Source organism: Pleurodeles waltl, chromosome 4_2 (genome assembly GCF_031143425.1).
Source record: "Pleurodeles waltl isolate 20211129_DDA chromosome 4_2, aPleWal1.hap1.20221129, whole genome shotgun sequence".
Lineage (NCBI taxonomy): Eukaryota > Metazoa > Chordata > Amphibia > Caudata > Salamandridae > Pleurodeles > Pleurodeles waltl.
Window position 1 is genome coordinate 435,490,928 of NC_090443.1, and position 18,254 is coordinate 435,509,181.

General features: G+C 45.0%; 1 protein-coding gene across 4 annotated transcripts in view; it reads right to left on the bottom strand.

The window, feature by feature from the left end:
• Positions 1–18,254, bottom strand: part of ADGRE5 (adhesion G protein-coupled receptor E5) — a 231,221-nt gene that overhangs the window by 128,573 nt on the left and 84,394 nt on the right. For all 4 annotated transcript variants that reach the window (XM_069231712.1, XM_069231710.1, XM_069231713.1 and 1 more), the window contains exons 3-4: positions 16,718–16,858; positions 1,741–1,896 (exon numbers count right to left, since the gene is read on the bottom strand). In XM_069231712.1, coding sequence (XP_069087813.1) covers positions 1,741–1,896; positions 16,718–16,858 — 297 coding nt within the window. The remainder of the gene's footprint in view (positions 1–1,740; positions 1,897–16,717; positions 16,859–18,254) is intronic.

The following is an 18,254-nucleotide window of genomic DNA, read 5'->3' on the forward strand; positions in this document are numbered from 1 at the left end:
TGTTCTATCATGGAGTAAAAGTAGGATGCATGAGATGTTACAATGATTGGTTTATTGTTCATTATACACCAGAATCCTTATTACCACTCTATCACAAAAAGGAGCATACAAAGAAACTTTAATGCATAAAACATTGGAACAAATAATGATGTTGTAGATGACAATCTCTGAATTTAATATCCTGTGCTTGTTTCCGGGTGTCAGTGTGTGGAGGTAGGACAGGGTTACACATTTAATTTAATCTGATCCCTAGTTCTCCCTTCTGCAAACACTCTCTTATAGGCCATCTATCCTGCATTTAGTGCTCAATGGCTAATCTCTGATAGTGCAGTCACAACCTCCTCTTCTTTCCCCTCACCTTGCTCCTCCAGGGCTAATTTAGAGTCTTGTGGACAGGATTCTTCACCTCAAACATGATGGTGTAGCTTGTCCACTAAACCATTGAGAGGCTGGCAGATCATCATGCTTCCACTGGTGGTGCCCATGCTGGCTCAGTTGGGGGAAGTTTTACACCAATGATCCAATGGACTTGGGCTGTTCATGTAAGTAAATCAGACCCTTCTGTCTTATTTAGAGTGGACGGTCTGTTGTTCTCTTTTACTTCTTCACTAGTAAAAGCTTGGCAATTCTGTAGAAAAAAAAAAATTACCCCCCAAACACACACACCGGGGTGAAAGCTCTCATAGTGCCAGGATCATAATTATTTTTGTTTTACAGAACCAACCTGTCAGATTGGGTGTCTGTGTTTCTAAAACAAAAATGTTTGAAGTGCGGCCATATGAAATGGGGCAGCTGCTCAGCAAACATTCAATGCCTCCAGAGGAGTCGCTGCGTTGGTGGCTCCTCTGAAGTCATAGAGATCCCCAGTAGGCCAAACAAGATCAATAAACTCGGGGGGAAGTAATCAAGGCCAAGGAAGCTGATTTCTCCACCTCAGAACTAGTTAGGGCGAACAACCCACATTGAAGTGGTCCCATAATAACTGTCACTGCTCACATCAATTTGTCATTGAAACTTTTGACATTAAGAATTTCTCTGCCACTGTCTTCTATGTTTGGCTGGAGCCCTTTTGCCTCCACTTCAAAACCTTTAGTTCTGGGACCAGATATTCAACTGATCACTTAAAATCAAGTTTTTGCTTGCTGTAGAGAACTTTGACATTAGAATCTTTGATGTGGAGAAGCTGTTTAACAATGAACTGGCTTGGGGTTCACAAATGCCCACCAGAACATGTATATGTAATCATGTGGATGAAATTTAATTTTACACACTCTTCATCAGTTCTTCCAGGCAAAGAGCGAAGGTGTGAGGATTAATTGATAAAGAAAGTGTGCTACTTATCAGACACCTCCTTCAGAGGAAAGAACTTTGACTCTTCTAGGCTTATGGAATATGGGACTGACTGGCGCTGAAAACTGAAGCCGTAAGGAAAATATTTAAACGTTATGCTCACCATAGACTAAATCTTCAGCACAGTCACTGCATGTGGCCACCATGAAAGCCTCTTGACTTTGTCTTACCAACCTAATCTCTAAAGTACAAAAGAGGATCACTGGCCCGTTAAGAGAGTGGACTTGGAAAAGATAAATGCATTTTCCAAGATCCAGTACAAATCTCCTGAGACATATTTTTTCCAACTGTGGGTTGATGCACTTTGTAGACATTAGTAGTCAGATTACAAACTTCATGGGCTACCTTTATTGACTGTAGGACTCTTCAAAATCATTACCAGGCACTTACCCTTGCATTTTTCCTCAGTGAGGTTTTGGAATTTCTGTTTTCCAGATTCTGGCTCATATCCAGTTAAACATTGGCAGTAGTAGCTCCCTGGTGTATTGATACAGATGGTACCGGGGCCACAGATCCTGGTTGCGCCTGGAAGACACTCATTAATATCTGCAAAGACAAAGTGGGGACAATAAATTCTAGGCTGGTCATGAACTACTTTAGCACCTTGAACTCTTAGATATAACAGTCAGGGACCTATATTAGGTAGAGATTTCCAAGCATTGTGCTAGGCCACTCTCTACAGCTGTAAGTGGACATATTCGGGTGCAGCAGAGACAACTATTGGTGGATCATAAAGAGACAATTGTTTATCACTGACCAAAACATCGGTCTCTAGTTCAGATGCAACTGGTCAATGTAATGCCTGTCTCTGTATATATAATACAATGCCCACTTAGTGGAGAATAAACAGTAAGATGGTCGAAGAATGAACATAATGCAACAAGACCTCCACTCTGTTCCCCACAATCTGCAAAGTTAATAATTATGATTTATGTTTTAATTGACCATCTAAGCCATATGCTGAACTTTGTGTCTAAAAGGGATACTACATGCTCTATTTAATTTCAATTCTGCAATCTAGTCTATTATGCACTCTTTGCATAACTACACATTACAGTTCTTCTGTTGTCGCTCTGATCTTCACTCAATAATGCCTGCATTTTCTTTTTTCTCTTGCCAAAAGGAAATCTGTCGTAATTGTTCAGACACAATTTCCATTGAAAATGCATTTTTGTTTGCTAATAACTTTTGCACTCTTTGACAAATGCGCATGAATATAACCACTCAGATATTGTAACTGCCTACGTTTTGGAGTGCCATGTTTCATGTAGGTCTGTATAGGGAAAGAAAATTAAAGGGTGGGTAGGAGTATATTCTCTATATTAACTCCAGTACGATTTTTTTTTATCTGCTACAGGGAAAAACGAAGAACAGATTTACACCAAGCTTGGCATAAGTGCAGAATTTAATTCAGAAAGATGGGATGTGCAGGGATCTGAAGAGCTTGATTTGCCATCTTGGAATTTGCAAATGTAACTGCATGTGCAAAAAACGTTATCAATGAGAATAATAAAATCTCCTAAATTGGTCAGATGGGGATACCTAATACTTCTTGGTCTACCAAGTGGTAGAATGTATTCAAACATTTACTAGGTTAGGCAGACAACAGATCAGTAAGAATGGGCGCGATTGTTCTGGGAGATGAAGGAGCAACACTGCTGGGCTTTGATCCCTCCCACAGTTAAGATGGAGAGATGGTACACAGCCAAAGGCCATGCATTCTGGAGGATAGTCACCCATATCATGGTCCTACGCCTAAGTACTAATGTTCCTTTTAGAACAAGACTCATAAATGCAGTGAAAAACATAGTTATTATAAAATTATGGCTCATGTAGTGCAACTACTGTAACGTTCACAGGGGGAAATCTACAAAATTCACTGAAAAAAACATACTTCATGTAAAATATACTTCCAACGCAAAACCTGAAAACCTCACCACGCGCTGAGGCAGACACAGTGAGACGGGTGCATTGCTCTCTGTAGAAGCGCTGATTGAGCAAGCAGCGAGAGATGTGACTGCACTGACTGGACACTGTCCAGTGCTGCCCAGGTACAGTTGAAAGGTTTATTACTTGAATGGAGTAGGTCGCGCTGGCCTGGGGCTCAACTGCACTGGCTGCATTCACTACGATCATGGCTGCTGCTGTGATTCAGCCGTGCTGGCAGCGGAGGCATCACGTGACTGCAACATTAATCATACACTGTGTGCCCATTTGCCAACAGGAAGCCACTGTCTGAGAGAGGCAGGCCGTGGAGCGAGCAGCAGTTATTTTCTTTATTTTGCTGCTGCCTGAATCGCTGCCTGTGCAGCCAGTTTCACTGGTGCCTCCTCATCCAAAACCATTCATTAGGAGTAGGCCTGGGTGGAGTACTGCTACACGGACCTCTGTGACATGCCGAAAAACCGCCACCATGATCAGCAGAATTCTGCAAGCAGCAGAGTTTGGGTAAGTTACGCTGTTTGCACTGATTTTCAGCACAAGGATTGTCTCCCGTGGGCGCTAACTTCTTTCTGCCTCTTGAGCAGGTTTCTACTCAAGCTGCAGCTTTTTCAATATGAGTGGCAGCTTTCTCAATGAGAGACATAGTGACCTGCGCTCCCGGCTGCCTCCAGAAATCTGGCATGCACTCTCAATCATAGCGATATCTCTTGCTCGCCAACTCAACGCTGGCGAGCTGCGCAAGACAAAAAACTCTGTTTCGGGTCACTTGGCGGATTTTTTCAGAACTCCGTGATCTGCATGGACTGGGCAAAACTCTGCAAATTCCACCAGCAGAGGAGAAGTCTTTGCCCACCCCTAATTGGGAGACAAGAGGATGCACAGTCAGCTCTGCGATCAAATGCGTCAAAACTCATGGGAGTTGTGTGGGAACACCCATAGAACGCCTCCCTTGCGCAGAGTAAGGCAACACAGCGATTTGCACTGCATTGCCTAAAGATTTATGAGGCCACTCATAGCCACGCAATGAGGCTTTGCATGGCTTCATAAACCTGACTCAGAGCCTCATGTCACGCATGTACCACTTTGTGTGGTGAAAACGTGATGCATACATATGCCCCTGAATATCACTCATATGTACACTGAAACTATGAAAATGTCACACGTAAGCAATCTGAAGCCATGGCAGTGCAGTCCTGCCAAGTGCTACAATAACTAGGGTTAGATTAACCCATACCAGAATAATTTTAGCCTTATCACAAGGTCGCTAAGAATCCCGCAAGTCACCTTATCTCAATAACGAACCTGAGACCTGTTCTCTTACTCTCTCTGTTCCTCAGAGAATAATTATCAAGCATCACTTACAGCTCCACGAGAACATTTGATCTCCGGCCTCCTCTCCCAAGTCTGCTCATTTAACCAGTCACAAATATGCTCAGGATTTGTGTTATGATCGCTACTGCATGGCACACCTGTCACTGAACAGGTACTTGCCTCAGATCCTACACTGTACACTGAAGCAGCCTTCTCTGAATGTGACTAGTGTGAGAAAAAACCTCTTTTTGACATGGTTAGCCCCCACTTTTTGCCTGATGTATGATGTATCCTAGGAAATGTAGTGCCCAGGGCCCCTGATGACCAGATTCTCTGGGCCAGAGCTCTTTCCCTAAAACTGTTATGATGCATTGGCACAATTGGATACACCTTTCGCCACCACTATAAGTCCCTAGTAAAAGGTACTTAGGTACCCAGGGCATGGGGTACTATGGGTAGGCCCCTGAGAGCAGCAGCACTGATTGTGCCACCCTCTAGGGCCATGCATCCGGATGCCCCCAGCACTGCCACTGCAGGCTGGGTGTTTTGGTGCAAACCTAAAACACAGACTCGACACAGTGTGCCTGTGTGCCCTGTCCACCATACATTGCATATACTATGGGTAAAATACCCCTCTGAAGGGCCTTCCAGCCCTAAGGCAGGGTGCACCATATCCTATGTGAGGGCATAGCTGCATGAGCAATATGCCCCCACTGTGTCCTTGCCAAACTTGGGACATAGTGAGTGAACAGAGCAGCCATTTTAATACATGTGCTGGACAATGGTCAACACGAGTTCCCCAGCTACATGATGGCCACTCTGAACCGTAGGTTGTTTGGTATCAAACAACTCAGAATGATAAATCTAAACTGGTACCAGTATTGGATTTATCCCTAAATGTACCCAGGGGTCACCTTAGCTACCCTGGCATGGTTGTTCACTGGTTCTATCCAACCTGCCGCCTCCAGACACCCAAACTGCAAACCCTGGGGGAGAGATATGTCTCTCTGGTTTGTAGAACAATGCCCTTCCTGGGTGGAGGTGCTAATACCCACTCCCATAGGAATCTGCACTGCCCTGGCGCAGAGCTTCAAAGGGCTTCCCGCCTTTGAAACTCAACCCCCAGGCCTGCTGCTAGCAGCATATGGTCAACCCTTTTGCAAACTCCCATTTTTGGCGGGAGCAAAGGTGGGAAACTACACAAAGGGTAGGAGGAGTGGCCCCACCTGGCATGCACCACCCCTAAGGTGTTGCCTGCGAGGGGGACACTCTATTTCAAATTTCGTCCATCTTAGATGGAAGGAGAATAGCTAATCGGACAGGGAAGTGACCCTTCCCACAGGAAGTGGTCACTATAGTGGGTGTAGTCACACAAAGGTAAGGGTTCCATTGGACACTACCAAGTTCCCCCTAAAAAGCCCACTAAATTCAGTATTTAATGGACACCACTAGACCAGGTAATCAGATTCAAAGGAGACAAAGAAGACCAGCACCAAGAAGATCCAAGGCACGAGAACTGTGGACCTACTGCACAAACAAAAGGTGCCAAACCCTGCCTGCTGCATCCAGGACCCGACAATCGCTGCTGCGGAGCTGCTGGACAACTGGACTGACCTCAAGGACCCTAGAGGACCTCCAGGCTTTGCTAATCACCCAAGAACTCCCTCTGGAGTGGAAGTACCACTCTGCAACAAAAAAGAAACCAGCAACCCAGTGAGGGTCACTTCACTGACTGGCTGTTAACTCCCAAACCGGAGGTCGTGGCTGGACCCGATGATACATCAACGACCATGAGGACAAACATTGCAAGTGTGCCAAGTTTGATGGCACTGCACCCTCCAGTGGTTGAATCTTAGCAATACCCTGGGTATTGGTTAGCTGACATCGGACACCAGGAAAACCAGTCTGCCCGGGGCTGAAAATGGACCAAGAGGAAGCACCAGTCGAGGGACTTCAGGAACACCCTGGACCTCCCTCCAGTGCACCCCTGTGGTCCTGCAAACGTCCCTTGAAGTGACTTACCTCCAGATCCAAAGGCCATCTTTGCACACAGCTCCTGGTTATTGATTCGCTCGGCCCGGCCACCCTGTGCTTTGCAATGTTGAACCTGCTGTGCCCTAAGGGTCCCTCACCCGTTGCAACCTCAACACTACAAGGGGCCCCAAGGAACCATCTCTAAACTTACCTGCACAGAACCTTTCCAAGTGGTCCCCCACAGTCCTCACCAGCTCTAAAGACGTTTCACAGCTGCTCTCGCTGAAACCGGGAACCACCCAAATTTTTCCAGCAGGCCCAGTGTGCCCACTGACGACCTCGACCAACCTGCAGAAGGAGAACTTGGTAAAGCAACTGTGTGATTTAATATGTATTTTTACAGGTGACTTTCCATTGATTCCTATGGTTCGTAATTACGCACAAAAAGACTATTTTTTATTAAACTTCAAAAATCCATATCTCAAAAAGTACTTAACCAATTCTGATAATCTTGGTCTTAAAAATTATATACAAATATTAAGTATTTTTATAAATTGGTCTCAAGTTATTCCTTCGAATGTGTGAGTTACATGGTTGATACTGTGAGTACAACAAAGGATTTGCAATTCTCCAAGATTGGCCTAACTGCTTGACCAAGCTACCTTAAAAATTAGAGCATTAAGTGATCTAGTTTTTACCCCAGTAAACCAACGTGTGGTTGCCTGGACCCTCTGCACAGTGTGCCTAGCTTTGTACACTACATAAAGGACCAGCCTCCTACAGCTATGTGGTAGCCTAAGTTGTTTCAGTCTGACCTGTACAGTAAGGCCAAGATTTAAGAAGGCCTAGTGCCATCCTTACAACACATTCTCGTAATTTTTTTGACGCAAATGTGCCATTAGATTACCAAAAATACCATGCCATATTTATAAAAGTGGCGCAATGCATGCATTGGGCCAATTTGTAACCCTTTGCTCTACATTATGCTTCCGCCAGGCATAATGTATGCAGAGGGGGCATTCCCCCATTAAGGGGGGACCGAAAAAATGGCCAAAGAAATATAAGAGATTTCTTTGTGTCTTTTTTTTTTTTTTGACACTTTTAACGCCTGCTCAGATGAACTATGTTCTGATTTAATAACAACAGACAATAAAAAGGTGCAACAGTAAATTCTATATTCCCTTCAGAATGCTTTGCATTGTAGGTTACTGTGCAATTTTTGAAAATCACAGCAATGTAGTGGTAAAACCCAAGCATATATTTTCCACTGGCTCGCTTTGGATGAATAGGCATTTGTTGGCAGAACACTTCTGGATTTTAAATATGTGCCAAGTCTACAAACCAAAAGATTACAATTGGCATTCGTTTGTGCACGACAGGCGTTTCTTAATTATTCACCTGCAATCCATTTATATTTCTTTAAATACATTAAATGAATAAAGCAATTTGTTTCTCCTTCACACAAAATGTGATTTGAAAAAAATTGGTTTTATAAATAATTCTGGTTTTCTCTTGTCAAGCGCTAGTCCTGCTCACTTTTCTGTGCATCCTGACACTTTTAGTTTTGCTTTTTTCAGTATAGATGTCGGCCTACTAGCAATATTTTTTTTAATGAATGAACATGACATGGACTAACAAAGGACAAAAGTGGGAGTAAGAGGTCAGGGTGTGAAAAGCTGTAATGAAGGCTATCTTGGCCACAATGGTGAAAAAATATGTTTCTCCTGCAATGTTTCCATTATGAATATTTGAAATATTTGTGGTTTACTTAGTGGTAGCTGCACCAACACATGAATGTATACAAGTGTTGGTTCAATTAGTCTTTTTTGTTATTTCAAAAGTAGGCATTTCCTTTTAAGTATGACGAATTGTCAGTAACACTAAAGCATGGCAAAGGCAAGCCCATCTTCACCAGAACCCTGACCTTCCGACCACCCACCACTACTCCTTCACTGGGTTCAGAGCCCTGAAACCCAGATGAGACAACAACAACTGGTGCACCTCCTCCCCTGGCAAAACGGAAGGACCTTTCACCTGCTGACACTGCCGATTTTCATACAACACAGGACCGTCTCCTCATGCTGCATCCCGTGCCCCCACCCACCATCGAGAAGACTGTAATTGCTCCAAAACCACTTCAGTGCATTCTTCTCATGCCTGATCCCTCGGAAAACACACCACAGAAATCTGGAATACCATCATGACCCTTGCCCTGATGTTATTTTCATCACCGAGACATGGCTCAACCACTCCAGGAACCCTGACATACCCACATGGCATACTCACCGCAACGCCAGATGAATACAAGATGATACACTGAGACTACACAAACAAACACAGGGGAGGCATGCCCATCATCCGGGAAACGATCCGATGCACCACTACTGAAGATGAGCCCAGACCTATCATGGAACACCTCAACTTCTAACCAACGCTAAGACCACCATTGGAGGCACCCTCGCCTACGGTCACCCGGGATCCCAGCACACCTTTTGTGACAACATCTCCAACTTCAACCCACCCCAGTCATTGACTCCAGAGACTACATCCTACTCGGCAACATCAACTTCCACCTCGACGACCCCAACGATACCGACACCACCTCCCTCCTGGAAAACATGAACAACATCGGTCTCACCTAACTGGTCACTGACCCCACACACAAAGCAGGACACACAATGGACCTAACCTTCACATCCAGTGACAGAATCAAATACAGCCACTCCACGGAGATCACCTGGTCCGACCACACCATCGTCCACTTCACCATCGCAGGCACCCAAACAGCAACAGCAAGCCCCCCAAAACAGCCCATGGCAGCTGGGGCAAAGTGACGGAGACCCAGTGGATGCAGGCCCTCAGCTCCATCCAACCCAAAGCTGTGTCAAACCTGAAACAGGCCGTCCTGAACTTCTCCTCCTGGATCACCAAATGCACCGACAGTCGCCCCTATGAGGCCAACCAGAACCAAACTAAGCATCAAGGCAAGCCACCTGGTACACCCCGAAAAACAAAACCATCAAACCCAACTGCAAATGTCTAGAGAAACAATGGCACACCACCAAAAACACACCTGAACCACCTACAAAGCAGCCGTTAATAACTAACCCCAGTGCTTCAAGAACGCTAAGTGAGTAACCTTCATGAACTGCATCGAAAAAAGCACCAACCGCATGACAGAACTCTTCAACATTGTCAAAGAATTTTCCAGCCCTTCAGCCACGGAAAACACTGTCTGCCCCTTTCAAGAACTCTGCAACACTCTATCGGACGTTTTCCACATCAAGGTAGCCACCATCTACAACAACTTCAACTCCCAGCCCACCAAAGTCAACCTTGACAACTTAGACACCCTCCGCGCACACCAACAAAGCCCTCATCTCCTATTCACCACTCACCACATTGACCACCACAACCATCATGTCTTCCATCCACTCTGGGGCACTTAGCGACCCCAGCCCCCCACTCCCAGAAGACCACAAATGCCCCTCCACAAACCCCGACATACCCACATGGCATACCCACTGCAACGCCAGACTGATACAAGATGATACACCAAGACCACACAAAACGAATACGGGGGAGGCATCTCCTTCATCCAGGACTCATGAACCATATCAAAATGAGCAACAACTTCTAGAGCCAACCCACTGAAGTCAACCTCACCAACCTAAACCCCCTCCACACACACAAACCTAGCCATCACCTCCTGGATACCGCTCCCCATGCTGACCACTGCAATCATCATGTCCTTAATCCAGGGCACCCAGCGACCCCTGCCCTCACCATGTCTTCAGCCTGGAAGCAAAAGAAATAGGCACAGAACTCACCAACATCCTCAACACCTCCATCACCATGGCAACTTCCCCAACAAATGGAAATATGCAGAGGTCAGACTACTCCTGAAGAAATCCTCTGCCGACCCCAGCAAAGTAAAAAATTACCACCCCATCTCTCTTCTCCCATACTCTGTCAAAGTCCTGGATAAAGCCATCAACATCCAGCTCACAGAACACCTGGAAACAAACAGCTTGCTCAACGCCTCCCAATCCAGCATCCATGCCAACCACAGCACAGAAACAGCCTTGATAGTGTCCACAGACAACATCAGATCCCCTCCTTGACTGCAGTGAGACAGCAGCCCTGAGCCTCTTCATCGTAGCAGTAGCATTCAACACCGTCATCAACAGGCTCAACAGCATCCTCTTCCAGGACAACGCTCAAGTGGATAGCCTCCTTCCTCGCAGGAAGAACACAAAGGGTTCACCTGGTACCCTTCACCTCAGAACCTAAAAACCTCATTTGCGGTGTACCCCAAGGATCCTCACTCAGCCCAACACTATTTAACACCTACATGACCCTGCTCACAGACATCATCAGATCCCATGGACTCAGCATCATATCCTTCACAGACAACACACAACTCATCCTCTCGCTCACCGAAGACCCCCCCACCACCAGAATGAATTCCTGCAACGCCATGACCAGTGTCACTGACTGGATGAGAACCAACTGCCTCAAGCTAAACTCAGAGTAAACGGAAGTGCTGATCTTTTGAAAAAACACCTCCATATGGGATAACAGCAGGTGGCCCCAACAGACTATGCTTGCAAACTCAGTTTCATCCTCGCCGGCAAGGTTGCCACGAAACACCAAATCAATACAGTTTCTGCATCCTGCTTCCACACCATCCACATGCTCTGCAAGATCTTCAGGTGGATCCCCACTAACACCCAGAAGACTGTCACCCAGGCCCTCATCACAAGCCGACTCGACTACAGCAATGCTCTCTACCCGAGTATCTCCACCTAACTCCTCAAGAGACTCCAGGTCATACAGAATGCAGCCGCCATGCACATTTGAGACCTCCTCAAATGAGCCCACATCACTTCCCACCTCAGGAACCTCCGCTGACTCCCCATCCAGAAGAGATGCCAGCTCAAGATTCTCATGCACGCCAACAAAGCCTTGCACAACCAGGGACCAACTTACATCAACTATCATGTGAACTTCCACAAACCCTCCAGATGCCTGCGCTCTACTTCCCTGGCTCTAGCGCACAGCCCTTGCATCCATTGCATCCACAGTGGAGGTTGCTCCTTTTCTACACCGCCCTAAAGACATGGAACGACCTGCCCCTCCACCTATGAAAAGCACCCTACCTGACCCACTTCAGGAAGGAGCTCAAGACCTTGCTCTTCAACTGAGTCCCTTGCACCTCAACGCTCAGAAACCCTCAGGAGCGATAGTGCTGCACTATACAAATACTGATTGATTGATGCAGGGTTGAGAGGCCCAGTGGGCCAATGCACAAAGTTTTATCAAGGAGGTGACGGAGATAGGTAAACTTTAAGGAATTATTGCTGGCAGGCGAGCCCTGATGTGGTAAGAAGTCAAAATGTAGTCAAATGTGTTCCGCTAGGTTTTTTGCTGCTAAGTGTCATGCATAAGAAATGGAAATGTCACACACTGGCACCCTACAAATATGAGAATGTCACTCATAAGCAAACTCGAAACTTTGCAGCCCTGCCCACGAAAAGTGACACAGAAATACTTCACCAGGAATTATGATACTGAGGAGTATGGTAATAACCAGGCCCTTTATCTTCCTCATCCTGAGAACTTTTTCCAAGATGAGCTTGCCCTGCTTTGACAGGTAAAATTTACCCAGTAAAAAACCTGAAGGTGAGGGTTACTAGAAAATATTTGCTTTATACAGACATATATTCTTTTTTGTGGTGTTCTTGGATCTCACCCAAAGACACATATCATCAGCATTGATGAGTTTAATGGCAATGCTTGTGACAGAAAACTAACTGCTCTTATGAGTGAGTAGCCTTCACACTTTAGCCCCTGTTCTCCATTTTTGTGTTGTTCTGCACCCAGCATCACCTGCAATTTCATTTTATTTTGTTTTCCCTGGTCCTTCTCCTGTTTGGGATTTCTCTATATGCAAATTGTGAGAAATTAGTTGACTGGGGTCTGAGCCCTAGTCAACCAACACCCACGGTTCCTTTCAGGGTGAACCACAAAAAATCACCAAATTAACCTGTGCTAAAAACCTGAGTAGGTTGGCACAAAAAGCAGTCAGGCTTAACTTAGAGGCAATACGTTAAGTATTTATGTGGCACCCAAACAGTAATAAAGTGAAAACACAACACAAGAAAAGTCCCAAACCAATTTAGAAAAATAGAGTACATTATAATTAGGGCTCCTGGTGTTATGGTATTTATTTTTTTAACATTTCTGTCTGTATTTATCCATATTTATTTTTGTCGCAAGCAAAAGAAGATGCTGCAGCTAGTATTTTTTCACATTTATTTAAATAGACAATGCACACTTGAACTCAGTTGTTATAGGTTTATAGATATTTAAATATACGCTCAATAGTGAGGGGAAATGGTGGGCAAATGGTCTTTTGTATTGTCACTGTAAGCAGGGAGGTGAGCGATCCTTCGCTCCTCATTCACACAGTGTGAATCAGAAGCGAATGATCGCTCACCTCTCCGCTTACAGTGACAGTACAAAAGCAGTGCATAATTTGTGAATAAAAACGTGCAGGTGCCCAAAGCCCTCCCCTTAAACATGCAGCTGCTGCATTTAAGTGTGCGAACACGTAATACTGAGGCAGCGTAATCCTGAATCCATCTCAGGCCTCTTCAATCCATTTAAAGCCATTCCCTGCCCCTTGAGCTCACTCTTGCAGCTTTCTGCTTTCTCCCTTTGTGACGCTTTTTCATTTTTCTCTTCCTCCGTCTTTCCCATATGTGTCTTTTGCTCGCAGTAACTGCTTGAGGCAGAAAAATAAGGGCCAGCCCTCCAAAAAAAGAGTTGGTGCTCTGCACCGGAAACAACAAGCACAAGTTAAGCACTGTACAAAACACCATTTGCCCACCATTGCCCTGCACTATTGAGGCAATAAAAATCCCAGTTTCAAGGTGGTGCAGAGAAGTGTGATTCACACTTCTTTGCACCGCCTTGAAACTAGGATTTTTATTGCCTAAATAGTGTGGTGCAATGGTGAGCAAATGGTCTTTTGAATTGTCACTGTAAATGGAGAGGTGAGCGATCCTTCGCTCCTGACTCACAGTGTTGATCAGGAGCAAAGGATCGCTCACCTCCACTTTCAGTGACAGTACAAAAGCAGAAGCCAGCGTAGACAAAGATCTTATCATGAAGAGGGGCATGGCGAGGCAACCCTCGGTCGGTTGCAGTATAAAGTCTCTGTATCAGATTCAGCAGCATTTTACTGTTTATATTTATAAATACAGACACAAGAAAAATTGATTTCCGTCTGTATTTATGTGTAAAAATCCATTTAAACGGAAAACTGAGAGCCTTAATTATAATAAATGATTTCACACCAAAATAGCAAAAATCCAATCAGTAGGTCCGTAGTTATGAATTTTTTAAGTTTAAGGTTCAAAATAGCTTCATAAAAGATCAAAGCGCCATCCACAGACATCTAGTTGCATGAAACCTGTGTCAAAGTAGAAAGTTAAGGCTGACTGAGATGGAGAGGGTTTCAGATCCAAGAAGTAGATTGGGCCGTGTTAGCGCTTACCTTCGGACTTGGAAAAATTCTTGAAGAAAAATGTCTGAGAAGGTAAAATTCACGGGGGCAAGGCATACATGAGGTATCCGAGGAGAGAGTTTCGTCGTCGGATGGTTTGAGTCGAACCTGTGGTGAAGATTTCTACGTTCGGACTTAGTTGCCAAAATGGAAGCTGAAAAACTCCAGTCGGATGAGAGAGAAGGCGGTAGACGAGGACAATTCCACAAGGTCGGATACCACTTTGGTGAAGGACAGCTGAAACAGATTTGCTGCTGTGGAAAAGAACAGAGTAGGAGAAGCCACAAAGTCAATCTCCCCGGTGATGCAATTCAGGTGGACAAGCAAGTAGGTTTGTTCTGGTCTCCTCCTGGTTCTCAGAGCACTTTTTTGGCCAAATGTTTTCAAATCATCAGTTTTGGCCATTTGGGCACTTTAAGTGCCACAAACAAGGGTCCAGGACTGGTGGGACACCCACTGGGGGTTCGGGACTCACTCAAGCTGGGTCCAGGTGAGGGTTCAAGATGGTGGGAGCTTTTCCCTGTGGCTCTGAACATGAGGTCAGCAAACTAGCCCTTAGAGGCACTTCTGGTAGTCATGGTTGCAGATGTATATGCAGGGCTTAACAGCAGGGTTGGCCTCTGACGGTTCAAGGCAGGCTCCAGGCAGCAAACCAGTCCTTCCAGGTACAGCAGCAGTCTTTCAGAGTGCAGAGCAGGTCACAGCAGTAGGCAATCTTTTGAGAGCCCTTCCGCAGGTCCAGCAGTAGTGAGCTGAAGAGTAGGTCTGAAGGTCCTATGTTTATACCCTGGTGCCCTTCCTCTGAAAGGTGGGAGAAATTCCGGAAAGGTTCTTTGAAGTGCATGGAATTTCCTAATTCCTCTGTCCTGACTCCAAGCTGGCTGCAGTAACAATACAGGGTTGTTAGGCCCTCTGTGTGAAAGCAGAGCGCAGGCTATTCATGTGTAAGTGGGGCTATGCTCAGCTCCGCCCTCTCATCCTGCCAGCAGATGGGCCATTCAGGCACACCTAGTCCCTCTGTTGTTGTTGGAAGGAATTCACAAAGTCTAACTGTCAGCTGCACCCAGTCATGTGACCCAAGACAGGCTGCCAGCACAAGGAGCTAAGAGCAGGAAAATGCCAGCTTTGTAAAAGTGTAATTTTCAAAATTGCAACGGATAATTTGACTTTATCATTAAAGAGTTTATCATTACAATGCCTTAGATACAAAACATGATATATCTACCTCCTCTCATTTGGAATTACAGCTTATTACATTTAATAAGGAATCCCCAGTGTTGTCCAAGGAAGGGGTATGCCTCACAGTAGTAAAAAAATGAATTTGGGAGCTTTTCCCCAGCAGAAAATGTAAAACTTCAAAGTACATGTCCAACATTTCAATTACACAGTAACGTCCTATGGCCTACCTAGGGCTCACCTTAGGGGTGACTTATATGTAATAAAAAGGCAGTTTAAGGCTTGGCAAGGGGGTTTTAATGTCAAGTCAATATGGCAGTGGAACACTGCTTTCAGACTGCAATGGCAGGCCTGGGACATGTTTTGAAGTGTTACTTAAGTGGGTGGCACAATACGTGCTGAAGGCCCACTGGTAGCATTTAATTTATAGGCCCTGATTAAATGGTATTCCACTCTACAAGGGACTCGCAGGTAAACTAAATATGCCAACTGAGTATAAGCAAAGTTGACTATATTTTAGGGAGAGAGCACAAGCACTTTAGTACTGGTTAGCAGTGGTAAAGCGCACAGAGTCCTAAGGTCAACAAAAACAAATTCAGCAAAAAATAACTGAGGAGAAAAAGGCAAACAATTGGAGGTAATCCTGCAGAGAGAGCCCGGTTAAACACTAATCCACACTATCATGCTTCCTATTTTCTCGGTGCTTTCACCTGCCTTTGCTCTGTCTGTGTGAAATAAGATCTGCCCTCCTGACTGTTTTTCTCTTTTTTCAGTCGACTGTACTGTCTTGTGAATAACATCTACCTCCTTCTGATGGACTTCTCTTGTTTTTCGTAAGCTGCGTTATTCACATCAGTGCTTATCCCCTTTCCTATGCTCATAGGGCTTTGCACGACTTCTAAAAAACAGTTTTTTTACTTATTGAAATGAGTGTTGAGTGTTCCTCACTGAGAGACTAAGGAGGCCTATGCAATCAGCTTATGCTAAACATTTCTATTCTGCCGCTTTTCTTTTTTTCATGGCGACTGTGGACACATGACTTTACTTTATCAGGACAGTGTGGAATGACCATACTGACCTTTCACCCTTCACCATTCCTCATATTGAGTCTTATAAGAAATAATTAAATAAGCACGATCTAGAGGGAACTCTTTTGGCATGCTTAGTCCCCAACTATGAAATAAACTGCTACTGCATCTGAAAACCATTCAGCTCCACCTTGCTTTTAGAAAAGTTTACATTATTTTTATTCTGTTGGTTCCCCGCTTCCTTGTTTAGCATTTTATCAAGAGCCAGTATTTTAAATTACAAAGATCTGATTGTCCTTTAGTACCTTGATGCCATTAGGGTGAATGTGTGTGCCATAAAAAATGTACCAATCACTCTTACCGTCACAAGAGCCTTTTGACCATTCAAAGGTATTTGTCTCTTTGTGAAAGAACCCTGGTTTGCAGGTACAGTAGTCGGACGATGTCGCATTACACACAGAGTTCTTCGGACACTTACAGTCATTGCCGCAATCTACTGTCGCTGTGAATGGAAATGCATAGCAGATAATTGGCGTTAGAGTTTCTTGGAATACTTATAGAAAAAGCATCCTAGACAAGAATTTCAATGCACAAGATAATGAACTGCATTGTGTTTCACATTAAACCACTGTTTGCTTCAAGTACACATTACGTATGTTCCATAACAGAAACCTTTTAGTCTACTGGTGACCATAGCGGTCTTAGGCTGCCAAAGGGCTGGTTCTTGAAAGAAACTGATTCCACAGTAGTGTTTTGCGACCAGCCTCTTCCTTAGTAGTGTGAGGGCTGCTTCAAAGGTATTATACTGAAAGTGGACTGTGTGCTAAGAGCTGCAAAGTCCTGCTTCATGAATATTAATGAGGAAGGAACCGGCATGTGACTCCGTTGCAAAAGTTGCGAAGAGCAGACCTCTGTCTCAGTATTCGAAATCGCAGTGCGTTGCCATTGTGAACACTCGTCTTTTCATGACCCCAGTCCCTTAATGGGCAGGGGCACAATGTCAGAAGTGGCACATTGATCCTGGTAACAGGGAGAGGATCCTTGGGAGCATGCATTTACCTGCCTGAACTTCCTGATGTCTGTAGCCTGCTCAAGCAGAGTGTAGGCTCTCAAACCTGCGAAGGCCTCACACTTTGTGAATATAGGAGCAGATTTATGAAAAGTGGCACTGCACCTAGTGGAGCGCCACTTTTCTTGCGCCCCTTAGTGCCCCCCTAATGGCACCATAGTAGCACCATATTTAAAATACAGCGCACCATGGCGGTAGTTAGGATGAATAGCTTCAAAAACGTTTACGCTAGTCCGGCGCTTTGCAGGATTAGCATAAAAAATTTGATGCTAACCCTGCAAAGCAGCCACAGGCCCGTTGTAATCAATGGGAGCCCCTGTTTAACGCCTGCACTCAGCAGCCGTTAAAAAATGATGATAAAAATGGCGCAAAGGAATATCATAGATTTCTTTGCACCATTTTTACGCCCCCCTTAGCGCTGGAACATCCCCCTTGCATACATTATGCCTGGCGCTGGCATAATGTGGCACAATGGGTTACAAAGTGGTGCGATGCAAGCATTGCGCCACTTTGCAAATATGGCAGGCATTTTTCCCCTTCCAACGCCACATTAGCATCGCAAAAATGATGCTAATGTGGCGTTGGAATGGCGCAAGGCCAGCATAAATCTAGCCCATAGTTCCTCCTCTTGGCAACGTGCTAACCATTTCACCCCTCACCTCCTAGTTTTTTCTCTAGTTTACTACTCCCCCTGCCCTCACAATAGCTCCCTTCCTTGTGTGTTGCTTTTCTCCTTCTACAATGCTGTACAATATTGCCAAAAGGCACTGGCAAAGCCAATAGGTTCTCAAAGATCTACTGGCTTTGCTAATGCTTTTTTGTTGTATCG